Source organism: Acipenser ruthenus, chromosome 7 (assembly GCF_902713425.1).
Source record: "Acipenser ruthenus chromosome 7, fAciRut3.2 maternal haplotype, whole genome shotgun sequence".
Classification (NCBI taxonomy): Eukaryota; Metazoa; Chordata; class Actinopteri; order Acipenseriformes; family Acipenseridae; genus Acipenser; species Acipenser ruthenus.
Genome location: NC_081195.1, coordinates 24270033 through 24298009, shown reverse-complemented (window position 1 = coordinate 24298009; position 27977 = coordinate 24270033). Strand labels below are relative to the sequence as shown.

Below are 27977 nucleotides of genomic sequence, written 5' to 3'. Positions count from 1 at the left end.
ATACACAAACCATTCTTTACAAAAATGTTTATTTAGCTTAAACATTTATAAAAACACAGATAACACTGACAACGGACAGACACTAAAGCCTTCACTCTTTATAACCGTTATGCACAAATACATATAAAAAACAAAACAAAAAAACAACAACTATGTACACCCCCAAGAAGTTGGGTTTTTCATGAAAAGGGTCTGTATAACAGTGAACACACCGCCTCCCCCACAACCACAAAAAACAAGCCAAAAAAACCCATTGCACTTTAAAACTTATAAATGGGTTAAGAACATCGTCTAGTGTGTGAGATGCATACAAATGGAGTACAATGAAATGAAGAACTTTATATTTCTATATAAAAAAACAAAAGAACAAACATTGGGACTTTGGTTTGTTTTCTAAATTGCCCCCCAGAGGGCATGAGACAGACACTCATTTTATTTAAAAGAAAAGAGCAGAAAGCTTTTAGGTAGGTAGTTAAAACAAAAACAAACAAACAAACAAAAAAACAACATGGATTGTCTTAAGATCATTTTTGTTAAACATAACTTTAAAAGGTTTAGGGAAATTGCACTATGGGTTTGTAGGGAAAGCATTAAAAATGATAAAAAGTATTAGGGGGAAAAAAAATGGGAGGAAGCAGTCCATGTTGTAACCCGCACAGTATTGTAACAGGTTCATCCAGGCTCAGAGGTCTTTCTGCACTGCACATGTTAACAGTTGCAGTCTAGTTTCTTCTCCGTGATTTGAAGCAGCATTTCAGAGTAGCGCTCCAGCAATGCCATGGTCCTCTCGTCTTTGAGTTGCCGTGTGGGGGATGGAGTTGCCTCATCTGGCCTGTGAGGGGCGCTGCGGTGCGACTTGCCACTCTCCACAGAGTCAATATCTCTCCGCACGGAGGAGAAGGCGTCGGTCAGGATAGCTTTCATCTGGACTTGCCGATCGGGGCTCTCGTTGCAAGACACCACCTTAACAAACCAAAAAAATAATAAATAAAAAAAACTAAAATATAAGAGGTAGGGCTACAATGGAAACCAAGATGCAATTACAGCAGGAGCGTTTGCTCAAATTGTAATTACAAAGTTATTTTGTTCAACTGCAATTTTGCAGCAGTAAAAAATGTCTCAATTATAATTCCAATTACACTAAAAAGTAAAATTAGACATTATGGCTTAGTCTGTTTTTTCTAAATAACCAAGCAATAAAAATCAGGACAGAAATACAGAAACATACTATTTCAGCTAATTTTGGTCACCAAAAGTGGTTGAAAATACAAAGTAATGATAGAATGACAAAGGCGCAACTGAACTGTAAATCGATCAATTATATGGTACAATTACAATTATACAGGTACATGACAAAAATAATGATTTCACAAAAAAGTCTTCAAAATACTACTGAACATACATGTGCGTATTATAGAATATGTGAAAACTAGTATTACTAAATGGTAAAAACAATTCGCGAAAATACTAGATTCTGGATTGGCAGAGACCTTCTCCCTAGCCATTAGATATCCAGTGATAAAGTGCAGAACTAATTTCTCTGAAGCAGCCTCATCACAGTAAACAAAATCAATGCCAACTGTACGCCTGGGTAAACAAAACCACTCGAGTCAGTTTGACAGCAATCCCTGAGAAACTTCAAAGTGCAGCAGCTGAAAACATTGAAAAAAAGACTAGTTAATTGAAAAGAACACTGACATTGATTTAAAAACAAAAACATGACCACAGCCTAAAAACAAGAAAACTATTAGACACTCCCACCCCCCCCCAAAAAAGTTTGAAAATCAAATGTTTTATTAGCTAACAATTTTAGTTACTGTGGAACTACTTTGTGTGTTTAAAGTCTTCTTTATTTACCAACACCACACTTCGACCCATTTAATAGCAATAATAGACTCCAGGGTCTGTGTGTCATGAGTTAAAATCACCACTTCTTGGGTGGTTGAAGGACTGACTTCATCTCGTGCCTCACATCGCACCCAAGGCGTGGTGCGATCTCATAACACATTAATCCATAATTATTGCTTACTTAGAAAAGCAAAACGCATGTGCAGTAATAGCACACACAGTGCTTGTAATAGAACGTGGAGGTGAGGCTCCAAATAGGGGACCTGGATGATGACATTTATTGCAATATGAAGCAATGAATAACTGATTTCTGTTCCATCTCATCAACATTATTTCAGCAGGTTTCATTTGACTTGAAGCAAAATTAGTTAAATTATGCAGGGTGATGCAGAACATTTGGCCACAGCTGTAGTAGGCCTGAAACCAAGCCACAGTGTCTGTGTTCCCTCAGCTGAAGTACGAGCTTGCTAGCCTTACTCAGGAGTAAGAATCTCACCTTGCTGTAAAGACACAGCGCCCTCTTCAGGGTGTTCTGCAGCTCATTCACAACCTGCTTACAGTTCTGGATAGTCATTGGCACATCAGGAGAATCTAAAAAACACAGAGGAGAGAGGAGGACAAGGTTAGGAGAGTCAACCCTTTTAAAATGCCAGTACAGGTCACATTTCTTAGTTTTTAACCACTTAAATCATTGAATGAAGACCATGTTTCAATTAACCTGCAAGAAAACCAGTGACGGAAATTAATTGCACAAGCTTCACCCATTCCAGGGTTTTGTCTCATTAAACTCATACCAAAACTAGGAATGGATCAAACTGTTATGCAATGGGAGTCTTATTTCCACCACCGAATCTCTTTATGGGCAAATATCAAATAAGATTAACATGCGGACGATAGTGTAACTGGCACAAACCTGGGTGTGCTGCCACTGTTCTCTCTTCCTGGCACGGTGTACGTGGCAGCTGAAGCTCAGCACTGGAATCAGAGACCTGGGTGGTTGAAGCGGGGGTTTCCTCCCTGCCCAGGACAGCTTGCTGGGGTTCTGGGTTACGAGGACAGGGGGTATGCTTCTTAACGGGACTGGTGGGAGCCGAGCCGATGCTCTCCAGAATATCACTGATGTAGCTCTTCCCTTCCTTCCCCAGGGATCTCATCTCGGTGGGAGTCACGAGGGAGAGGGGGGGCTTGGGGATGAGGGGAGGGGGCATCAGGATACGATCGGAAGATGAGAGGTCGAGGTGGAGTCCTGCCCGAGCCTTGTGGCTTCCTGGAGCAGTCCCTGGGTCCAGACTCTCCTTGCAGGCCTGCTCTCTACTCAACAGGTCTGCTGTGGAGGCAGCCCGGCCGCTGAGGTACAACCCACTCCCGGACTGCTCCTCGGCGCTCTTGATGTTCAGATTCTCCCCCATGGAGACGCTGCGGGACATGGCGGCGGTCTTGGCCCGGGAGCTGGCAGTCGTTCCCATGTAGCTCTGCCTGCCTGGCTTGGCCACAGGAACCTCCTTTATCTGGAGAGGCAGGGAGCGTCTTCTGGGGATGGGGGTGCTGTCCTGGGCAGAAAGAAGGGCTCCCAACTGCAGGTCATCTTTGAAGCAAGGAGGGTCAAGAGTTAGGTCAGGTTTTGAAATGCTAGGTTGTGAAAGTAACAAGCGACTCACAAAAAAAAGGTTGTTACTAGTTTTCCTTTTAAAAGCAAAAATGGTGTAGATTAAACTCTTTAAAAAGAAACAATCTAAATTATTATTTTTTTTTCATTTGACTTGTATTATAGAACGGCACTGTTTAGGTCTGGTATGGGTAGCAGCTTGCACAAGCATTGTAAATTTCATACCTGTGCTGGGCAAATCAAACCACTTTGAACCACCCTGGGTTCAAATGAAAAAAAAAAACACACACAAATCATTGCTGTAGTAAATATGATGCTTATGTCACTTAGCAAAGTGTTTACAAGCCAACATTTTCATACCCATCACGTTGCCGACAATGTCTTGTATTGTGCGTCCGGCAATAGGTTACAATACAAAAAAAGCATTAAAAAGGGTTAAAAACAGAATAGAATTGTGGCCGCCACCAGCGTTCCAAATTCATACAAATCATAAATGTGTACACCAGAAATGTGAGCAAGCGCACAGTCAGAAAAGCAGTTTCCAGATATCACCAAAAAAAACCACCACAAACATTCCCCATGCCCTTGGAAAGTGCAATCACGACAAAATCCTTACATACTACATTAGGGGCAACGAAGAACAACTTGCAGATGACGTGATGAGAAAAAAAAAGAAAGATTTGCAATGTGTGCCAACCCCCCCAATTCACACACACAAACAAGACTACCTCTCTGGGCAAAAGAAGCGATCGTCACTCGCTTCGACTTCTGCTGTTTGCAGTTAAACGAGGAACTGCGCCTCCTGACTGGGGGCAAAATTTAACATTAGATCTTTTCTAAAAAGGAAAAAAAAAAAAAAAAAAAAAAAAGAAAAACCCCCACACACAACCTTCAAGTCATAACGAGCACGTCTGTGCTGTCAGAAAGCAATTTGCTAAAGCCCATATGTTGCTATGGGTTGAATGTGGTCAGTCAGTTACTTGCAGTTTGAATACCCTGATCTGCCTAAAACACTGTTCAGAAGAAATGTAGCTAGTGCCAGTGATGCTCAAACATCTTCTATGCACGTGCAGAGAGAAGTTTTAATTGTCAGACGTATGTAGGAGTTAAAGATGTTAGTTGGAGGTGTGCAGTACTGGCCTTACCTCTGGGCTTTAACTCCTTAGCTGCAGATTCAGAGGAAGATTCATCAAAAGTCTTTAAAATTGCCTTGAGAGAGGAGAGAGAAAAGAAACAAAAATAGATTAGTGCACGCACACACTCACAAACAGCACCATCCTTCTTTCAACGTCTGCGGGTTCTGTATTCCAAAATCAAACATAAAAGTAATTGTTCACTGGGGTATGACTACAAAATAAAATTTGGATAATTTAAGAACCAATGTATAAAAATTGTTGATTTCCCAAATTCAGAAGCTACAACTGCCAACTCACCTCGCTCCATCTCTATCTATAGACATACAAAAAAAAAAAAAAAAACTTAATGAACTGCACTGCTATACTGTAATTATTCCTCTCTTTCATAGGGAGGGGTGGCAGCATTTTTAATTACTTAAATGTGTAAGAAAATAAAAGGAGAGCTGTATCCCATTTACAAAATAAAATGGAGTCATGTCATTACCTCCACCTGTCCCTTGGGGTCGCTGTGGGGTTTGCTGCTCGGCTCCTCTTCCGGAACCTTGAGAGTAGAGAGTAGAATCTTGGGAGGGAAGGCAGTGCCCAGCCTGCAGGGAACAGGATCGGAACATAGGGGTGAGACAGAATCTAGAAAGTCCGGGAAGCATCTCAGAACAGTAAAACTAAAACCTTACCGTAGCTTGTTCTGGCAGCGAGAGAGGAATCTTGCAGAAATGCTCAGCCTGGGATTCAGGAAGAGATCGTCTGAACTCGGCTTGAGGTCCTTTAAGTTGGTATCAAACCTTTCTGTGGTGGGGAAGAAAAAAAAAAACAAACAACTGATCTGTACACAGCTCTAAAATATGTTAACTTTCAAACAATTTATATACTACTAGTATTCAGGAGTATGTATTGGGTCTAGGAGGCTTGCTTGCTTGTTTATCGGCAAGCCATCATTTCCAGAACACTGTTTGAAATAACAATTGAGAATGCGTTTTCAGCATGTTCTGAATTGTGTTTCCGGCGGGTCAAGGTTTACCGTTGGCGAGGTCGTCTGCCAGGGTGTCAAAGTGGTGCCACAGCATCTCCTTCTGGTCTGGGGTGAGCGTGACGGGATTGTCCCGGGACACACAGGGCTCCTCTTCCTCCTCCTCCACCCCAGAGCTGCCTGCGGAGCTCAGCTGGCTCAGGGAATCCACATCTGCAACACAAAGCACCAATGACAGTCCCATTGGGGCGAGTAGTTCAAGTAGGTGTGAAGCAGGAGTTTGAAACCAGCTGGTAAAGGTTTCCCGTTGTTAATCCACTGATCCTGGTTAGCACTGAATCAATTCTATTACTTTAGGTAAGGTAGTTCTGAGATTAGTGAAACCAGCAGCGTAGGAATCGATGCAATTTAATATATTAAACATATAATATATTTAATATTGTATACGAGACGTAAAACTAAGGTCCTATTGTAAGTGACTCTGCAGCAGCAGTTATGATGCATAGTTCACCCCTTAGTGTCTAAGTCACTTTATAAAAGCGTCTGCTAAATGACTAAATTATTCTTCTTACGGTTTTGTTTAACAAAACAAGCCATCATTAAAAGGTACAGCAGGGATGGAAATAAGACCCCTGTTGCATAGCAATTAGATGCATTCCTGGTTTTACTAGGATTTTAATAAGACACAGCAGAGTTTGTTACAACTTATATATTTTTACTGGTGGCTTTATGAAATAGCAACATTACCCAGGGCAAATGTAAAAATAGGTTCAGTTTCTAGTTGCTTGCCTGGTTCCAAGTAGCTTGTAGAACTTGGCCACATCGTGTCTTAAAAGATCCCACCGATCCAGCATGAACATGCATTGATGGAAACAAAACCCCAGTTGCATTGCAATTTGATCCATTCCTGCTTTCACTACAAGTTCAATAAGAAACGCAGAGTTTCTTATCTTTACACGGTGTCAAATCCAGCTCACAGTACAGCCAGGAATGGGCGAGACTGCTATGCAAAATGAGTCTGTCTGTGTTTGTGTGTCTGTGTGTGTGTGTGTGTGTGTGTGTCTGTGGAGGGACTGACCATCTCGGTGCTGCTCCTGGCTGGAGGCCTGGCTCCCTGCTGACCCCACGCAGTAGGCACTGTCGGGGCTGTTCTCCTGACTGCCCTCTCTACCCCACCTCTGAGCCTTGTGGGACGGGCCCCGACACAGCTCCTTCACGTCAAAGTCACTGGGAGAAGCAGCGAAGAACACCAGTCAAAATGCAAACCTGTATCATTTTGAAAACATGCCTGTATGTTCATGTTTGTTATAAATCTGCAATGTGTTAAATGCCAAAAGAAAAAGGTTTAAAACAAAAGAAACATCTGGACAGGCAAAAAAAAACACCACAATCATTGTAGTTTATTTCAAAGCCTCAGTTAATAAACGCAAGTTAAAAGTAGAAAGTTAGTGCAGAAAACACCCAAACTTATGAATTTAATGAGTCATGTCTCAGACCAGTTTTTGAAAACGTATGCATTATTCACAGTTTCAGTTAATTGACAAAATACATTTGTCTGGTTGATGTATGAAAATCTTACCTTTGTTTTATTAAGGCATTATATATATTTTCCAAATACAATTGCATTTAAAACAGTTTATCCAAAGTAGTTTGTATTTTGATACATTTATCTAAAGAGTTTAGTAGTTACCCAGTATTTTGCAGAAGCCTGTACACAAGATGTAGAACGCAAGTCTCATAACCCAATCACGAGATGTAAGATTAAAAATTGCCATCAAACCTATTAAACTGAGGATTGAAGTAGCCATTAACAACTGTTATTTTGGATTTAATGGAAAAGTAATAATAAATAAATTAATTGATTTTCCAAGTTTTCCAGTACTTCAAATTTTGTGAAATGAAATTCAAGCACTTTTCAGGATTTCAAGGACCTGCATGAACCTTGCTCCTATTAAAACATGCATGTTAAAGCTGATCACAGATGCATTTAAGCAATATCACAGGGAATTGCATGAGGTTACAATGGAGTTGTCTGTGGAATATGTTGTAATAAGACAAATACCCAAAGCATTGTTTGAAATGCATTTAAATATATCATTTTTGCATTGGTTCCTACAATAGAATTTATAAAATGGTTATATCTAAAGAGCATGCAACGGATGCAATGCAAAACCTAAGACAAAAAGCCACCCACACACATTCCAAGTGTTTGGATCCGTTTATAAAAGTAATTTGATGGGATCCCAAGTCACTTTACTATAATAGGGCACTAGAAATATGACTCCTGATGCAAGGCAGTTTTGCCCACTGCAGGTTTTAATACGAGATTGATTAGCCCCAGTATCTAGGTAACAAGCTCAAGCGGGTCTTAAACTCATAATAAAACCAGGAATGGATCAAACTGCTATGCAACAGGAGTTTTATTTGCAGCCCTGATAACTGATTTTCACATTATATTCAAACTTGAAAAAAAAGCCACGTTTGCCCTGGCAATACTCTGAAATGATACTGTAAAGCTACCACGTTTCTACTGACAAAACACAAGCAGAGTGAATTTCCCCACCTGTCTCCTGCCAGGGAGGCCACAGTGCTGTTTGCGGGGTACAGGATGTCGTCGCTGGTCTCTGGGGAGTCCATGTCCTGTCCGAACATCTCTTCCACGTCAGGGAGCTGCAGGAAGCTGGGCCGAGCGAAAGGCTGGCTGACCTGGACAAACTCCTCCTCCTCTTCCTCGTCCTACACAAACACAGGCACCGTCAGTAACAGAGCTGTGCTTAATTACAACTGGAATTGTGAAATTTGTAATTGCAAATACAATGCAACTGTACCTTGGCACACATGTGTAATTGTACTATATAATTGAGCAATTACAGTACAATTATACATCTGTCAAAATACCATTACAATTATAATTTCAGCAAATAATTCCATTGTAATTGTACTTCTGACTGACCCCAGGTCTGGGCAAGACACAATTCACATACACCGAAATCATTCTGCAACCCACCCCACAAAAGACTTATCAGAACCCTGCTTGTCCAATCAGACCTACTGTGCTGTCATGAAGGAATGCATAGTTAGCTGCTGTGGAAACTTCAATATCGTACTTGTGATCGTGTGTAAAATTACCATAGCTTCGGATAACCAAGTATCAACAACTTCAAAAGCAAAACACCAGACAAAAGGGTTTAGTGTAGTACAGATTCCAATCAGTACACCCCAATCTAAACCACTTCGGTTTAGTGATTGAGTTTACATATCTTACAACTGAGCGTTTTATAGATACAGGTTTAAAAAAACAAAAAAAAAAACAAAAAAAAAACACCCAGCAGGTGTCAAAATGTATTTGAATACATTTATCAATCAATCAATCAATCAAATCAATAAATACAATAAAATCTTTAAAAACAGGTCAGGCAGTCTACAGCAGTTCCCCAATGAAATCTAACCAAATTATTTTTAATACCCTTTCACCATTTCAATTCTTTGACAGTACAATGTCCATTTGCATCTCACTTTCCATCAAATATTCATATAAAAGACACACACTTCATAATTACATTTCTGCACTTGCCTTAATTTACAATTTGTCCTCCCTACTAACCAAGTGAACGCAGGCAGTGGACTGGATTTCTGATGAAACTCAATACTGTATGCCAGCTTAAAACAATCCCCTCCCTCACACTCCCCTTCCATCAGCCCCTCGCTGGCTCAGCCTTCACAATTAGCCTGTGACGAGTGGCTGAGTCAGTTTCTAAAGCACCTTCCCTAGGGGGATTCCACTGTGGGGCAGGGACAGTGTAGAGATGCCTGCACTGTACCAGGATTACAACCACAAATAGAAAAACAAGCTTTCACCAGCTAACGACTAAACATGCTTTGTAATCTATTAACAAGGAGGTACTGTAAAAATGGATTTTTATTACGAGTAACTTACTTAAAGCTAATATTGAACGCCGCTTTCGCCAAGATAATTCTAAATGTTTTTGATTGGCATTCTTTATTTGAATTTTGAGGTCCATTTTTATTTATAGCCGAGACTTATTTACATTCATGTTTTTTTTGTTGTTGGTTAAAATTCAAGATGACGTTTAAGGAAGGTGTCCCACTGACCTCCTCACCCTCCTCCTGTCCCAGCAGACTGTCCAGGCTCTGGGGTTCAAAGCCGGGCTCCTCTGGCAGCTCCCGGGCCCTCGTCCCTTCTGCCTGTCTCTGGGGGCTGGGGGTCAGGCACATCTGCCTGCAGCGGGTGTCAAACAGGGTTTTGATCTGCTCTCGATTGGCCCGCTCCGCCCAGCGCCCCCGTGGCTGGTACTGGTTACTATGGAGACGCTCCTGTCCATCATCCTCAGGGTTCTCCACCTGCAGGTTACAGGCTGGTTTAGTGGGCTCAATTACAAATAGAACTGTGCAGTTTATATTGCAATGACAATGTTACTCACTGAACCTTGGCACACCTGCACAGTTGTAATTACACCATTTAGTAACCGATTGATTCTAGTTCAAATTACACATGCAATTGTTAGTTATTCTTGCATTTTCAACCAAAAAAAAAAAAAAAAAAAAAAAGATGTATGCTTCAGGAGTCAAACCGGCTATTTAGAATGAATCGAGTCAACATGTTAGTGTGGAATTCTTTGTTACTTTTTAGTGTAATTGGAATTACTGCAGCACAATTGTAACTAATTGAACAAGACATTGTAAAAAAAAAAAACACACACACACACAATTAACAAACTATTATGCTATAATTTAAAATTATGACCCCAGGTCTGAAGTTTGTAATGGAGACTTTTTTTTTTTTTAAGCGGTATTGGGCAGTGGGATTTCTGCCAGTTACACACAGCTTCACACCCTACCATTCTCTTTGCCCACAGTGGAAGTCTCCCATTGGTCTGAAGGAAGGTGGGGTCCATCAAATCTATCAGGAAAAAAATATATTTATCATCCAATGGAGGAACAGACATCAACCCCAAAATATACATATATAGGAGGACATGTGACAAATCAACAGCCATCTAAAAACAAAAGTGAAACATTAATCTACTTAATATTAACATCTAGTGTTCATCTCGAAAATAAAACAATAAAAGCACCAAACCTTAGTGAAAATAAGGACACCTAGAATGTATGCATGACTTCTAAAATTAGTTTGTCCTGAGTCACCGCCCCACTATCTCAACTTACCCTGATCCGAGGAGTCCTTGGCAGGGGTCTGCAAGGAGCCTTCATCCTCCAGGTCCTCCTCTCTGCCCTCCTGCCCCTCCTCCTCCTCCTCCTCCTGTGTGGTCACTCCACGGGGCACTGTGATGTACGTCTCCCTCCTGCAGGAAAGACCCACGCCTCTCAAATCAAAGCAATGCTTTTACAACCACTGGCAAGAGCCGTTAGCCATTACCGTTGCAATGTTAAAAGCCAGGATGTCTAGCAAGTTAAGTATCGCATACAATGCTGTATAGCTCTGGCCAAATGTTTTGCATCACCCTATAGAATACACAGATTCTGCTTCATAAAGTCGAATGAAACTCGCTGAATAATGTTACGTTAACATATTGAAGTACACATCGCTTTGTAGTACCCCCCCCCCCCCCCCCCCAATAGTTTACCAAAAACTGACAAATTGTGTCAATCTAAAATTCCAGACAATGCAAAACTTTAGTCATAGCTGTACATGTGTATTTTCCTACCTGATCTGAGCATGGTGTTGCAGTGCCCTCTGCTGGCCACAGACCTGCCTGATCTCAGCAAGCCGTTTCCTCATACAGCTGGTCATTTGGGAGTCCAGCCTCCAGATAAACACACAGCTGTGGTAGAGACACACACACACAGGTCTATAAACCAGGCAGAACACCATTGAAAACATATGCCACATTATATAAACGAACAATGAATGGGCATTGCAAAGTCAAATGCGCCCTTACCTGTCACCAGAAACTGTGATCAAGTGTCTGCAATCGTTACTAAACCTCATCGCTGTTACAATCTCTGAATAAGAAAGATAAAAAAGGTAAAAAGTACCAAGTATGGCTGAAGTAAAGCAAATATTTACCACGAATATGAAAAACAAAAATATGCTTTAGTCTGAAAAGTTCTATGTCCCCTGGATTACAGGGACATAAACGTACCTGAATGCCCAAACACTGTGGCCACACATTCGCCCGTATAGAAGTCAAAGATGGAGATATTCTTGTCTGAAGAACTGGTTGCCAGAAACATGCCAGACCGATCCATCTGTACCTAGGGGGGGCAAAGAAAGAAAGAAAGAAAGAAAGAAAGAAAGTAAGTAAGTTTTTGGCAGACTGACACCTCGGGGGCTGAAGGTACAGAGCCCGCACTACCACCCAGGGCACCTGCCCGGCCACATCACTTCAATCTGTACCAGCACTCTGGGCACGGGCACTTGCACAGCTTTGACTGTCATGGTTTTATTATTTTGGGAACCTTTTTAGTTTGGGACTTTAAGCCAGCCGTTTGACCCGATAATATTGTTGGTAGAGGGCGACAATTATACGTATACTAAAACAGTAGCACTATTGTAAATACACCTTTTGTGGACAGTCTATCCTCACTACTCCACTCACATCCTGACACACACATATACATGTTCTTAAAACATCTTTGCAATATATATAAGGTAAAGTATAGCAGTGTATTGAATACAGACTAGCTAGACACCACTGGTGTTAGTACCACAAAAGCCTCAAATGCACTGTTCATAGTTTAAATCAAAACTGTAACACAAAATACAGCCTTCAATACTTAGCTAAACAAGTTCCACGTTTAAATCATATTTCTACTGTCCTTGGATCAGTTTCAGCTTCTTACCTTTAGAAGAGTCCCGTCCTCACTCTGTGAGCCTTTAAAACATTTCTGCTGCTTCCCGCTGTCAACGTTGTAGATCCTTGAGAGCACACAGCAGGGAAGATATTAAAACCACCACACACACACAAGCACTTCAGAAACAGCAACTGACACCTAACAAAAAGTGCATCTGCTTAAAGTTACACCAAAGTGTGTCCACAAAAGAATGCACAAAGATCTATACCCCACAGGTAGGTCTATGTTTTATTATATCAGTAAATTAATGGTTCATTTTATAAATGCATTGGAGAGTAGAGGTGTCACTATAATGCTGTTCCAGCAGTTTGAAACCAGAATGACGTCACACCGGATATTCCTATCCTGACATCCGATCGCTGCGTATTTCCTCGTTGCGTCGACATCCATGTCGTACAGAGTGGTTTTCCCAACAACATGGTGAGTTCTTGAGAAGTTAATGCCACCTGCAGACTGAAAAACGAAAAACAGAATTAGAAAAAGGCTGGATTGAAGTCAATATACCTGAAAGCATTCATGTTAAGCCAGAGGACTTTGGTTTCTGCAGCTAGATAAATCTTTACATGACAACAAATCTGCTACAGGTTTAATAGACTTTGCATTGGTACTTAAACCACACCCATCGTTACGAATGATACAAGCACTACATTTGCTTTATCGGTACCATGACCCACAGCTGTGGCCAACAGTATTGCATCACCTAGAATGTTATGATTAAGAGATTTAACACAAAAAAACCCTCTATGAACATCATTTAGATTTTTTTTTTAAATTTATCATCATGTAAATCAAAATAAAAAGTACAAAATGATATTGCAAAAGCCTACTGGAAGCCTTTACAGTATTTAGATTTCTAAACCTCACATTCTTCAATTTGTCAGTTTTTTGTTAAGCATATGGAAAACTACAAAGCGGTAGGTTTCATTCGACTATGAAGCAAAATGTGTTCATTCTATAGGGCGATGCAAAACTTTTGGCCATAGCTGTACAGTACACCCACAGCATTAACAAATGCCCAAACACACGTTTGAGAAATCAGAAACCGCAGGTCCCCAAATAGCCTTCATCAGCCTCATCACTACCTTTTCTGCTGTCCGGAAATATATACTCTTATCGGCTCCGCAGCTGATCATCCGTACATGGCTGCTGTCACCTGTAAATGACAGAGAGGGGTTGCTGTGTTTTCAATAGGGGCAGCAGGAGGTTTTAACTAACATGTAGACAAGGCAGACCACTTGGTAACGTGGTATAAACTAAAGTCAAACATATTGGATTGCTGGATTATCAAGCCATAACCTTACTTGTGGAGGCGCATGGTAACATAAACGGCATATTCCCACCTGTGAACTTCACTGCAGTGATGGAGGCAGAGTGGTCATCCAGGGTCTGCTCCAGACCGTACTCCTTGTCCACATTGAGCACGTGAATGAGGCGATCCCGGCTAGCCGTGGCCAGCAGGCTCATTCCTGAACACACAAAACACATTCGTGAAATACATCGTGGATCGTTGTTGCTGTGTTAACTGTTTGACAGTGTGGGCAACAATCCTGACACTATCAGTGCACTAGAGCGGACATTTTTAAGAGTTTTGAAACAGACTTTAAAGTTTCAAGTGTAAAAAGTTGTCAGGATGTTAATGAAAAGAAACGATTTAAACAGTTGTAGCAACATGTGGGGATGTGTGACAGTGATTTGGAGCCATGATTTGTAGAAAAAGGCACAGGTTACTTCTCACCAGAAGCACTCCACATTAAAACAGGACATCACACTATTTTAATCTTGCATTCCCATCCCCATGCTTACCTGTCTCTGGTTTGGAGTACTCCAGACAGAGAACCTCTGAATCGTGAGCTTCAACATTCATCAGCTCATCCAAGAACTGAAGGTCATAGATTCTGAATAAACAGATACATCAGGAAAATAATAATTATTTGACCAACGTTTCAGTTTCAACTCTTTCAATGTTTCCCCCCCCCCATAGAGAAAGTTTAGCGGAACAGTTTCTGTCTTTCTTGAAGACATGGTGAACAGGATTAGGTTTGTTTTAAAAATAAGAGGTAGTCAATATTTTCAACATACAAACTATACTTTCAGACTACCCCCCTAACAGAACAATTAAATTGATAAAAGAAAATAAAAAAAGTTCAAATTCCATCTACATTTTCCTGATAATGTTTTACCAGGCTTATTTTCACATCTACTGCAAAACACTTCCCTGCAGGGGAACATAACCTTTCTCCCTCATTAAAACAGCCCCCAACTACATATTCATTTGAACACAGCTCTCTGGCCTGCTCGGTCAGCAGCACTATCAAGTTACCTGAGGTTTCCACAGCGGTCTCCTGACGCCAAGTGCTGTCCATCAGGGCTGACTGCCAGCACCCTGATCCCAGCTTTGAGGTCCGTGCTGTCTGCCTTCTCTGCAGTGTCCTGGAGATGCTGCATGTTTTTCCCCACATACACCACCTTCAGCAGGTCCTGCATACAGCAACATACATGCGTTACAGCATCGCTTCCTACCATTGAACAACACAGCTCAAAACCAAATGTTTTGCATCACTTATTTTGAATTGAATGAAACATGCTGGATAGTGGTTAGGTTAACACATTGAATTACGTTTCGCTTTGTAGTTTTCTCCATATACCTAGGATTTTACAATTGAGACAATTGATATTGCAAACTCGACAGCTCAATAAGGCAGCACACAGTTGGAGCTTACATGGCTATAGAAATTCTTGTGGAAGCCGGTAACGCCGATCCCAGTAGCGGCTGAGCTGTCGTCCGTGTTCCAGAGTCGGATGGTGCTGTCTGATGAGCAGGTGAGGAAGGACCCAGCAGGCAGACAGGCCCGGGAACTCTCCTCCAGCTCCGGGTATGTCTGAGAGGATTAAAAAAAAAAAAAAATGTTAATAGTCCGAGGAATCTTGAACAGAGGGCTAGCTGAACATCTTACAAACTTTTGTTTCGGTTAGGAGTGTCAAGTCTTTTTTGGCTTACAGCTGGCTTATAAAAAAGTAGTTTCTGGAAAACACGTCAATTGAGAGTTGACAATGTGTCTTGAAGCCAGGGTTGTCAATTCTAACACAATCAGTTCCCAATTCCAACACATCATTGATAATTGCAATTTGCAGTATTCTGTTAATTAGCTTCTCACAGTGGCAACAAAATTACTTAAATTGAAGTTACTGTTTGCTAGTTAATTAAAACTGGCTTCAAATGAAAGCAGTTGAACAAATCATAATTATTCAATTTCTTTAGAAATTCAATTCCTTTGAAGAAGTTGACTTGCAGAAGGAACTGTAAATTGGGGGTGGAGGGCACTTAATTGACCCCAACCCTGCTTGAAGCTTGTCTGCAGTTGGGAAAATTGTTCTTGAAACTTGGCTTGCAGGATAAACAGTTGAAGTTTCAGCTGGGGTTTGCAGTACTCCCTGTGTAACAGTCTTTACTTCGCTCTTCCAAAAGAGCTCTAAAATAAGCCTTTTTATACCTACCCTGTGGTTACATCATTCAATAATTATTTTATAACTGTTCTCCAGTACAGCTTGGTATCCTCTTGTACCTTCTCTCTCGTGTCACTCCTACTTCAAGATAAACACTTGCAATGCATGCATTTGACACACACACCCTGCTAATAAGATATATCGGTATTGCTACAGAAGAGTAGAGACAGACAAGCTCCATATATCCTACCCAAATAAGGAATGTGTCCTTATCAGTAACTTTCCACAAGCTTGCCTCATCCCAATGCAATCTTGAGAGAAAGAATTTTACTTTGCAACATGGCCTACCTGAGTTTCATGCACAATACCCCAGAATAGAGCAGTAATCAAATATCAAATGAGAATTTTTCTATAGAGTCTATCAATTAACACTCCTACTGCATAGCAGTTTTACCCATTCCAGAGTGTGTAAAGGGAACAAGCTCAGGTTTATCTTATTAAAAACTCATAATAAAACCAGGAAACTGCTATGCAGTGATAGTCTTATTGCCATCCCTTTAGCCGTGCGCCAATAAAGGCTGTAGGGACACTCCTCCTTGACGTGGGTTTCAGATTTTCACATACCTCAATGCTCCAGACACAGCCGCTGTGGTAGAGGGCGGAGTTCACCTTTCCAACCTTCCTCAAGTCCCTCACGTCCCACACGTAGAGGCTGTGGTCACTGTACACGCAGGACAGCCGGCGCGTGGACGGGTCAAAGGCCAGGGCCACAGCGTCCGGGTACACTGCATCTGGATTCTGGTCAAACAGGTGACTGAAACAGAGAACGCACCGAATAAAAAAAATGCACCTGTTCCAGATTGATATTTTGTATAAAAGTCAATTTAAAAATGTTTGTGTCATGCCTTGTCCACATAGCATTTAGCACCACCTCACTAACATTTATAATTATTTATTACATTTCATATAAAAAAAAAGCTTCAAATAGATGAGAGATTGTTAATTTGAGACAAGCACCTTATTATTTCTGGCTAGTCGCATAATGGCAAATGCAGGGGTAAATTATTTTTCAACGTGTATTTAAGTGAAGATCAGGGATGGAAATAAGACTCCCATAGCATAGCAATTTGATCCATTCCACCAACACACCCAAGCTTGTTACCTAAACACTGACTAACCAAGCTTATATTAAAATATGGAATGGGTGAAATGGTTATGCAACAGGAGTCTTACTTCCATTGGAAAGGTTATTGTCCATACTTTAAAGTATCCTATACTACCGGTTTATCCATTCACTAAACATTTAAACTAAACTCATTCTGTAAGCTATTCTTTTGAGTTAATACTTTTATTTTAGCACATTTCTGTATTGCTTAATAGGGGCTGTTATTTTTAGCAGTGTATGAGAATTTCTCACAAAAATGATAAAGTGTATGGTTTAGAACACAGAAGTTACAATAAAAACATTGGCAAAGGGAAAGCAGAGAGAGGTTATGTATCTACCCTGGCTCTGTTCCCTTGGCAACGTCCACCCCCAGGTGGTGGGGCTTGGGAAGGCTGGTGATGTAATGCAGGTCCTGGGGGTTGAACACTCTGATGGTGCCATCCGCACAGCCGCAGAACACAAAGTCTTCACTCGCCACGATGCAGTTAGAAACCGGAGCCTGAACAAAAACCAAGCAAAGTTAGCAAAACAGAAGCCCTAGAGGTGGAATCAGCAAGCAATTTCTTAGGTCGGCCAGGGCGTCCTCGGCTCACCGCGCACCAGCGACCCCTGCCTGCAAGTTGCCCAGGGCCGCGTGGTCCTCCGACACTGTAGCTCTGAAGTGGCTGCATGGCAGGCCTCCAGAGTTACTATTATGATCTACACCTCACAGCAAAAACTGAAAAGTAGAATTAGTAGCACACAGCTAAGCTTGCTTTTTTTCCTTAAAATTCCCAAACCACCCTAGGCAAGTTTTATTTATTTCTGAAAAAGTTACCAAACCTTGAACAAGAACGCTAAACATTTAATGCAAGGGCTTGTACACACAGTAGTTGTTTCAGTAGGTTTTCAATTGCTGTTTTTCCTTGGAGAAATAAATCAGGCTAATAACCATTTGGATTAAGAAGCTCGGAGCACAGAGGCCAATGTGTACTCCAGATGTTTTAGGTCACATTAACATTAAAAGCTTTCTTCTCTGGCCTCACACAGGACTGTTAACAGTTTAGACAAACTGTTCACCCCCTCCCCCCAGCCCCCTTTCATTTGAAGCCAATTTAATTGACTAACAATGACTTCAATTGAATTGTCACCACTGCGAGAAGCTCATTAACAGAATACTGCCAATTGCAATTGATCAAAGATGTGCTGGAATTCACTAAAAGGGAATTGATTTTAAAAAGGAATTGAAAAACAGGAATTCACTCCAACCCCTCAAATGGAGCACTTCTCTCAATGGCTTTTCTGATTACAAAGATGTTAAAGTTTAAAAAACAGGTTTAATCCTAATGCATAAAACGATAAGGAAACGAATCAGAAATCGAAGAGTCACCCATAAAAGAAAGAGGAAGGGAGCCAGCAACCCTCACCTTCAGGTCAATCCAGGTGTCCAGCAGCCTCTTCTCATTGAACTGGCACAGCAGCCCAGAGCTGGTGATGCAGAAGGTGCTGCTGGCCATTCTGCCCTTGCCACACGCCACCCCGCAGAACAGCTTGTTCCTCTGCTCCCCCAGGATGCCAGAGCGTCCGATCAGCGGCACTGTGCTGTTTATCTGGGGAGGGAACAAGACAAGCATGCCTACAGTGATCTCAGTGACAGAGGGGCGAAATATAGGCAGCGTTAAATTGTAAGACACTGATAAAACCCAGCATCTCTGAAGCAGAGGGAACACAACGCTACTTTGTGGCTTGGAACATGGTTTCAGGCCACTGCATGGCACACCAGGGTTGCCTCAGGACTAGGTCTCCTGGAACCATGTTTGAAAAAGTGGCTTTGTGTTCCCTGAGCTCAAGAGGGAGTGTTTGTGCGTCTTAAGTGAGGTATATAACCTTGCCACCCTTTCAATTAATTGAAGTGCATGTTTATAATTGACAAGGTCAGGTACTTGGTAGCATGCAAGGCAAGCGTGTGCGAGATGAGAAGTATAGTTCAAGAACAGCAGTTGAAAGTGTTCAGATATTAGCCGGTGCTTCGTACCCTGCGCTCTTTAGATGCATCCAAATACCAGAACTTGGCGTGTCTGTTGCCCACCGTCACGAAGTAGCTGCTGTCCTCCGAGAAGCACACCGATGTCACTTTACTGGAGACTTTGTTTGAAGCAATTACTGTGCCTTTCTGGATCAGACAAAGAGGAACACGGGTATTAAAATACACACACACACACACACACACGCTCATGATTCTGCTAAGAAACAAAAGGGTTCTAGTGGTATCCCAGTTTGGTACCTCTAGGGGTGTTGTCTGGTCAGAAGACATTCACAAAATATAATGGAATATTTCAAGGTTTAGTAGTTATAAGCTTATACTGCATCATTATCTGTCTATTCATCTACACACACACGGCATTTCAGACAAGAGCCCTTTATAGCTGAAGGGCTTTTGTCCGAAACCTCCTAAAATGCATTAAATTTAATCATTTAAACCTTGTGTACCTCCAAAAATAAATAAATAAATAAATAATAAAATAAATAAATAGTAAAATGTCATTTTCATATACTGCAGTTATATCTTCTTACAAACCAAACACAGATACACATAAATAACCTATATAAAATTAGCAATTTCTGTTTCCAGTTACCTTCCATTCCCACACGTTGACAGTCATGTCGTGCTGGTAGCCCACAGACACGATGTAGCTGGAATTGGCGGAGAAAGCCACGCAGGACACACCGTACTTGTGGCATTGGACCTCAGCCACTTGGGTCTTTTCCACCACGTCCCAAACGCGCACAGCCGGCATGTGACCACTCTGTACGGGACAGGAACAGGTTAGGACCCCCCCATAAAACTACATAACCAACACGGTTTGCACTCCTTCATAACTTTGGGGGATAGGTAGTGCAGCAAGATCGTGTGCCTCTAGAACACGTCTTATTTTATAATTAAGAAATGTAGTGGGTCTTCAAATAGTTAAACTGGCATTTTAGCAGCTAGTCTGAGCTGGGTTCATCAAAGCAATGGTGCTCTCATCACATTTGTTTTTCCTGAGCAAGACTCCAAGGCAGTGAAAATATCAGGCCAAAACCCATCTCTGCAGTACAAAATAGGACTCTGCATTTTTTAAAATGTATTTAAGCCAAAAAAAAAAAAAAAAAGATACATTATATACAAATATAAAAATAGTGGTTATATTTGTTTCCGATTGTGTTGAGAAGCACTTGTTACAAGGAATAGATGGTGCATCAGGGCTGTGCAAACTAAATATTAAAGTACTTGGTTTAAACATTAGAAATTGGCTTTTAGACAAGCAGCTTTGACATTTCTAGTACACACTGCCAAGTTTTTACAAAGTCATTTTTTGGAATAAACAATCAGTGGTTAAGTTCTCTTTCTCTATTTTCCAACAAACTCACCTCACCAGTGACCAAGTATTTTCCATCTTGTGAAAATGCCAAAGCAGTAAACGTTTTTCTGGAAAATAAACAAAGCACGTACGATAAGCGAGCGAGCGAGAGAGAATCTATGCCAAAACTTCTTAGTACAAATAGGAGCTGTAATTGGTATTCTTAAAAGAGATTTTTCACCAATGAAAGTAATTTTCTAGAAAAGTATTATCGATAACTATAAAAACTATGACTATGTAGTCATACTAAAAAGCTTAAGAATTATTTGAGACAGACAGGCATGGAAAGAAACCTACTTTTGTCGATTTATTAGGATTCTACATGTTTATGCCAATGTGTTACCATGAACTACAGAAGTAATTAAACAATCTTACAATTTTACTAGTGGCTTATGTGACATTACCCGGACCAACGTAAGCAATATGGTCAGTTTCTAGTTGCTTGTCTGGATCCTAGTAACTAGAAGTGGGCCATGTTGTGTCTTAAAGGATCCCAATTAACATGTAGAAATGGAAATAAGGACACCATTACATAGCGGTTTGATCCATTCCTGCTTCTACTATGAGCTCAATAAGGCACCTGAGCTTGCTATGCAATGTGTCGAACCAAGATTGTAGCAAACTACTATGCAATAGGAGTCAAATTTCCATCCCTGAACAGGTCTAGTTTATCGATTCACAATCAAACTCTGTGTAAAGCGGTCTCCAAACCTCAGTCCTTTGTGATGCTAGTGAATTTGCTTTCAGACATCTAGCAGTGCACATTTAGTTTGGTTGTCAGCTAATATGGAATGGTACAAGTATCAACAGCTCCTTCAGCATTACTATTCATTCACAAAATGCCACTTAGCTGTCACAGAGCAAGGAAACACGAGTGTTTAGCCACAGTGATGAAAACACAGGTCTACTGGCTTCAATTCAAATGATTCATTCATTAACAGGTTTACACCCTGGTTAATTACAGGTAGTGAGCAAGACTAACCTGCAACAATAGAAGAGACGTACCTGGACTCTAAACACTACGACTGACAACGATTTCATTTTTACCCATAGCAAGAACGTGCTCAAACCTGACAGAGATCACTGGAGAGCTCAAGCCATCGCCATGCCAACACAACACAACACACAATACCCATTCCAGAACACCCAACTTTTCTAAGTTTACTGTAATCAGTACAACAGAAATATCACGAGGATAAGATATGTCAAGTGTGGAGAGAAACACAGGTTTACTGAATAGAATTACAGAGACATGCAAAACTCTCCCATTTTTCCTGCAAATTGTTTTATAAAGGGACACCATGGTCTTTGCATTTGAACGGCCAGCTAGTCCTTAAAGAAAGGCACCCAGCTATAAGTGAACATCTTTAAGAAAGTCAAGCAGGCTGAAGAGATTGAATTATTTTAACTTGTCCTTATAGCTCATGTCAGAGGTCTGGGATCAGCCCTTCTCTGTACCTTCATTGTGATTGCATAGCCTCAATCCTGACCCACTTGTCTGTCCATTGATGGGTCAATTGATGACAATGTGATCTAGACTGACTTAGACAGGGGGCTGAGTTGACGCCTCCAAAACCATTTCTAAAAATAAGGGCACTTTTACAAACTGTTTTTGGTCTGGGTTATTTTTCGGTCCTTACCTGGATGCATTGAGTATATGGCTTTGTTTATTCTTCTTTGGATTTAAAAGAACCACCACACACCTGTAAGAAATAAAAGTATTTATTTATTTTTTTGCATACACCATGCGACACCTATTGCAAAAGAAAGTGACTGACCTCAAAACAGCAGAAAAATCTATTTGCAAAAGTGCAACAAAAAAAACAAAAAACAAAATAAATCGCTGAAAAGTGTTTAATGTTCAGCCTGGGAAATGGTTTTGGACTGGCCTTGGTGTGCCTGATCGCAGTGATTTTGCTTGTAGGAAAGTCTGGGACCTTGCCATTTGATTCAGGCAAGCACATACATTGAAATGGTTCAACTTACACACAGCTAGGGTTTACACTTCCTTAAAAACAGATGTAATGAAGTTTATCTCCAACAAAGAATGAACATAGTTTGAATGCTCTAGTTTTAATTTAGGTCTCACTGGGCAATCTGTGCAAGTTGACCAAGAACCTCGGGTCTGCTTGAATGAAACAAACTTCAACAATCACCATCCCTGCTTTCAGTTCGTGGAAAAAGCCTCCCTTTGCAGGCCAGATGGAGAAAATGAAACTCTGCCAAGCACACACAGAGCAGAGCCAGGGGTCTGACTGCCAGGAAGCAGGAGCTGGAGAAAATCTTCCTGCAGCACGCTTTAAGAGAAATTGTTTAGAGGGGATGTAACCTGCAAGCAAGGATGTAACCTGCCAACCTAATGAGGGAAATCAGGCTCAGTAGAGGCAGCAGGGAAAATGGCCAAGCTTTAACACTTTACCAGGGGTTAGAACTATTTTGTTTAGTCAACTTTTCATTTCTAAGAAGTTTTCACAATGTTATTAGGTGCAGAGCAACATAGTAAGAATAATGTCCTGTTTTAGGAATAGTTCAAACAAGGAGCTGTATGAATGCACGGGATAAATTAATTTAACACAAATGATTAACCATGTAATGCCCATTTGTGTATCATTTGATACAATGCTTAGTCACCCCCCCTTTTTTTTTTTTTTTTTTTTTTTTTTTTTTAAATACAGCCTTACAAGCCAGGCTGTGTTGCCAAACAGACAAAAGAAACAGAATCTAGTTATATAAATAAAAGTAGCTTTTCCCATTTAAATGCTTGGACATTACAGGGTTAAACACAACAGAATACATAATGTATGGACATTTTTAAATTATTTAAAACAGAACTGTGCAAAAAAAAAAAAAAGAAAGTGCTTCAATTAAACCAAAAATCCCACTGAAATTCAAAAATAGAAAAATTAGGGTTAGAAGAGGTTAAGACCCCTACCCTTTTTACAACACGTGCACAGATTTCTAACCCTCAATCTGACTATCCTACCTCGAAACCCAGACAGCGATACTCTTAACACAACCCCACACTCGGAGCTGGGAAAGTGCCCTGAATGCTCACCCATCCCCCTGGGAGCACTGCTTGGGTATGCCCAGGGCAGCAGCTGCTCCTATTACTGTCCAGGTCTAGGCTTGGACTTTACCCCAGTGCCCGACTCCTTTACCCAAGCAGCAGTGTCGGTAGTTTGGACTCTTAATGAGTAGTTGTGACTACTGTATCTGGTGCTGGTAATGGCCTGTGTATTTCTGCATGCATTCTTGTTAGTCACCTGCACATGTTTTCCCCTCACAGCTCCCCAAATATCCCTCCTTCAGTATTTCAATAGCAGCTAAACAAATGTGCTTGTTCTCATCTGAGAATGCTGGGTTTTTGTAAGGTGACCTACAATCAAGGCTTGACTTTTTGACATTCAATCTGTCCTCAAATAAAAATAACTCCCAGTTGTTCGTTTTTAGAGATGAATAGCATATGTAGAAAGGTTACAACTATGTCAAAATATTCTGTGCAACTGACTCGTCCTGTGGATGTACAAGTTTAAACAGAATCCATTTTGTGCCATCTTATTTGATTGCCCCTCGTACAATGAGATTACAAGCCCTCTCTGTTGTTTAAAGTAAAGGAGGAAAGCACTAGAAATCTACAAAAGGAGAAGGCTTACCCTGCAGGGTATGCTACCAGCCCGGTACTGGAGTCACATGCTAGCCCACTGCCACTTAATGCAGTTACACCAAGAACTCTCTCCAACGTAACCTGAAATGAAAGAGAGGGGGAGGAACAGTTTCCAGTAAATGCACCATCAAATCTGGATGCTCAGCAGGGTAGCACAGTGTGTGTTTCCTAACCCTTCGTGCAGGCTAGGGCTGTGAAACAGATGGATCTCATATTAAGGCTACTGAGCCTCCTCCTTTTGAAGTATCCAAATCGTGCATTTGCATCTAAATGCAATACAGGAATACATGGCATTTGCATTTTAAAATGTTTTTATCAAGATCAATATAATCTATCAAACGCATTTAGCAAGTGTTACTATTTAATTCCAACAACAAGGCTACTAGCGATACATTTTTAAACTAAAATCGCAGGTGACTTGAGAACTTCAAAGTGTTTGAAGTCATTTTAGAACTGATTACACAAGGAGCATGATTAAAATGAGTTTTTCATAACAGGGAGTTGTTTGAGTTCTGTATTTGCATTTATATTTGAATGCACTTGTACTCAACCCAGCCAGCTGTTTAGTAAACTAAACTTTTGTTTGGCTCTACAAGAACAGGTAGTTGGCTTTTAGCTCAAAAGTTCTCTACCCTAAAAAAACAAAACAAAAAAAACACTTTCAAGTTTCATTTATAGTGCAAATTACTGTGCATCTACCCATATTACTTCTGCAAGCAACAGCTCATAAGCTAGTTGACATATTGTAATGATTTTATGCATGTGAATTGAGAGTTTTGGCTTTTAGGCATCCATCAATTTTGGGGACAAGAGCTCTCCAAGGAAGCCCTAGGATTGGAAGTCACGCAATTGATTTTTAGTAACGCAGCAGAATGGGGAAATTCAGCCATTAGGGGGCACTGCAACAAGGAGGGAAAAACATCAATCTACTCTTTAGCACTGCTGCAGTTAGATAGGGAAATGTATGCACAACACAAGGGGTAGACGCTATTTTCGTTCCAAGTTTTCTAGTCAAGCAGTTTGCCTTTGGTTTTCCAGCCGACTGCAGTCAGGGACAGCTGTTGACATTCCAGAGTCTCAAAAGACAGATCAACTGAACTCCTTGTCGAGAGGGAGTTTATTTTAAAATTAGGCTTCACGTGAAAGCATTTACTATTTTTTGCTGCATTCAGGAGATCAGCATAGCCAATCCCAAAATACGAAGCCTGCACGAAATAGGACACTAGTACAGCAGAAAATGTGTTCAGTACTTGTACAGCACAACAACACGCCGTCATCTGATATCTCTGCCAGTCCTTGAATGTTTAGTTTAAATCCGAGGGCGGTATTATGTATTTGGGGTTAATGCACGCTGTAGATTATGACCTGCAGAGCTTGGTGTTTAAACTATGATCAATGGAACAGGCATTCATCTGTGAAAATGACTTCATATACACAACAAACCAAATCTTGAGAAGCAATGGGTGTTTTAATAACCGTGCCTCTCTGTATTTATCATGACAGCAGTGCCGTTTCTTTATGCAACAGTTTAACTTTCACAAAACTTACTCGAGGTCATAATTAAACGCTTACAGTACATTACATTCATTTAGCTTCCTGTAATCATTGCGGATGCAGACTGCAGTGATGCGACTAATCCTTTGTTCTTTACTCCCTTTTAAATGGGACTTACAAAACGCACCAGGATAAATACCGCGAGGGCGAGTCTCGTTTGCCCTGCGATAAAGGGTGCCCGATTTATTCGTTTTCGTGAAAACAGGATACACACAACTTTGTTCCGATAACAAAACCAAAACTGACACCTTGATCAAACGATCCCCATACTCGAACGGCAACACGCATTACGCTTCCAGTCTATATTACTAGCTAACATAACTCAGTCAATGTCGACTAAGGGGACTTTTTCGACCTAAAAAAAGAAACAAGGACCAGGGGTCACAAATGGAGATTAGATAAAGGTGCATTCAGAACAGAAAATAGGAGGCACTTTTTTACACAGAGAATTGTGAGGGTCTGGAACCAACACCCCAGTAATGCTGTTGAAGTTGACACCCTGGGATCCTTCAAGAAGCTGCTTGATGAGATTCTGGGATCAATAAGCTACTAACAACCAAACGAGCAAGATGGGCTGAATGGCCTCCTCTCATTTGTAAACTTTCTTATGTTATTAACTCTGTTGACAGTGCCTGGACTTGTTTGTGTGTCATTCAAGGCCTGAGAAAAGAGAACACATCTATCCATCTGTACTTGCAAAATGCTCAAGACTGAAATCAACCGATTTCAAATGAAAGGTGTGCACAGCGGTATGCATGATGTATTCTTATTTAATAAACGTTATTTCTTTCACCATAAACTTTCCTCCTAGCGCAAGACCAATTTACTATTTTGCAAAACTCACAACCTAACAAGGAACCTTTTGTGACTTGTCTCAGCTATGCTTTTTTTTTTTTTTTTTTAAAGTGATCATACAAACATTTACTTAAATGCGTTCGATAGTTGAATTCGGTGGCACAGAACTGGCTACAATTTTCAGGACCAATTTGTTATTACACTATTGGTGGTATTAATTTACTTGACAGTTTTTGCATTGTGTGAATCAGTCTTGTAAACATTGCTTTTGAAAACGTTAGTCTGTTAGGTCACCTAATGCATTTAAATAAACGTTTGTATTAAACGAATTAATGACAGTGAAGTTCAAGTTTATATGTAGGTTTGGGATAGACACGCAAAGAAATGAATTGCTCCTAATCTGTTCTAGGACGATATCTACCTAGGATGCATTATTCACACCGGGTCTTTTTTTTTTTATTTAAACAGACTCGGTCTGGTTCGTTTCGTTTGAAACGATGTGCTAGCTGTTGAATGCGCGAAATGTTGGTCAGGTTTCAGTAGTTAGTTTCCTATGTGCAAAAAAAAAAAAAAAAAAAAAAAAAGACTGAGTCCAGCACTGGACTCACATTGTGGACCTAAACCACTTTTTAGGTGGACTCGGAACTGCTCGTTTCTTAAAACGGACTTAGTTGTTCACACATCATACCAAAACGTACCAAACACTTAAATGGAGAGTGTGAACACAAGCACCAATCTTACCCGACTGTGGAGGTTCCTGGCCGGTTGTTGCGCTCTAGACTTTCTCCTTAGATTAAGGGCCGGTGGAGGGTTGAGTGGTTTCTTAATCCGTGTGCTGGTGGTGTTGTTATTCAAATTGTTGTTAACATTTACATGCGAGTTAACAAACCCACCGAAAACACCCTCCGCCATGGTAATCAACTGCAGAAAGAAAACCAAAAAAAAAAAAAAAAAAAAAGTGTAATTTTATTTTTCAAAAGTTCGCTTCACATCCACGATGAATTTAGTTTTAAAAAAATATATATTAAGAAAAGACTAAAACTTAAAATCCCGTAGTGTCCCTTTTTCTGCCTGTTACACTTTTTGTGAAATCAAGGGTTGTGTTTCTTTTTTTTTTTTTTTTAAATGCCGGAATCTTTTTTTTTTTTTTTTGGATTCACAAAACTCTTTGCACTGACTTCTGCACGTAAAGCCGAGCTCGGCTAACGGAACAATTTATTACGCACGCCGAAGATACGCCTTCACTTCGGAATCTTTAACAAAACGACAGCGGAAAACATTTTCAAACAAACACCTCTCTGCTGATTGGGTAATTCTCGTAGCATCGCTCGACGGAGCAGCCAATAAAATCAGCAAAGTTCAATCACAGTCTCTAGCGTCTACTTGGTTGGATGAACTGAATCAGTAGCATCCAATGACTATTAGATGGGGGCGGGACAGGACGGTTAAGTACATTGCGAAGGTGGGCCTATCCTTTGTAAGTCCCCTCCCCTTTCATTGTCTTAAGTGTCCATTGCCATTATTAATCAATATATTATTATATATTATAAATAAGCAAATTAGTTAACTTAGAATTAACAT

The 27977-nt window shown here is 40.7% G+C and overlaps 1 protein-coding gene across 2 annotated transcripts; it reads right to left on the bottom strand.

Moving 5' to 3' along the window:
* Nucleotides 1-12: 12 nt before the first annotated feature.
* On the bottom strand, nucleotides 13-27686 carry LOC117416221 (WD repeat-containing protein 62-like). 2 transcript variants are annotated; one of them, XM_059026677.1, is made up of 32 exons: nucleotides 27138-27685; nucleotides 24037-24128; nucleotides 22024-22086; nucleotides 20394-20451; nucleotides 19619-19789; nucleotides 19018-19155; nucleotides 18410-18592; nucleotides 17342-17502; nucleotides 16463-16652; nucleotides 15115-15273; nucleotides 14715-14872; nucleotides 14198-14289; nucleotides 13735-13860; nucleotides 13477-13547; nucleotides 12726-12847; nucleotides 12383-12458; nucleotides 11683-11794; nucleotides 11479-11542; nucleotides 11245-11361; nucleotides 10745-10881; nucleotides 10417-10478; nucleotides 9671-9919; nucleotides 8121-8293; nucleotides 6636-6784; nucleotides 5609-5770; nucleotides 5265-5376; nucleotides 5075-5177; nucleotides 4600-4663; nucleotides 4183-4260; nucleotides 2762-3433; nucleotides 2345-2439; nucleotides 13-963 (listed from the first exon to the last, which is right to left on the bottom strand). In XM_059026677.1, exons 1-32 carry the CDS (start codon nucleotides 27306-27308, stop codon nucleotides 709-711), a joined length of 4635 nt encoding a protein of 1544 aa, XP_058882660.1. In that variant the 5' UTR covers nucleotides 27309-27685; the 3' UTR covers nucleotides 13-708. The 2 variants fall into 2 exon arrangements, with proteins under 2 accessions (XP_058882660.1, XP_033883197.3); XM_034027306.3 differs by lacking the exon at nucleotides 4183-4260 and having other exon boundaries at nucleotides 27138-27686.
* Between the last annotated feature and the right edge of the window lie 291 nt (nucleotides 27687-27977).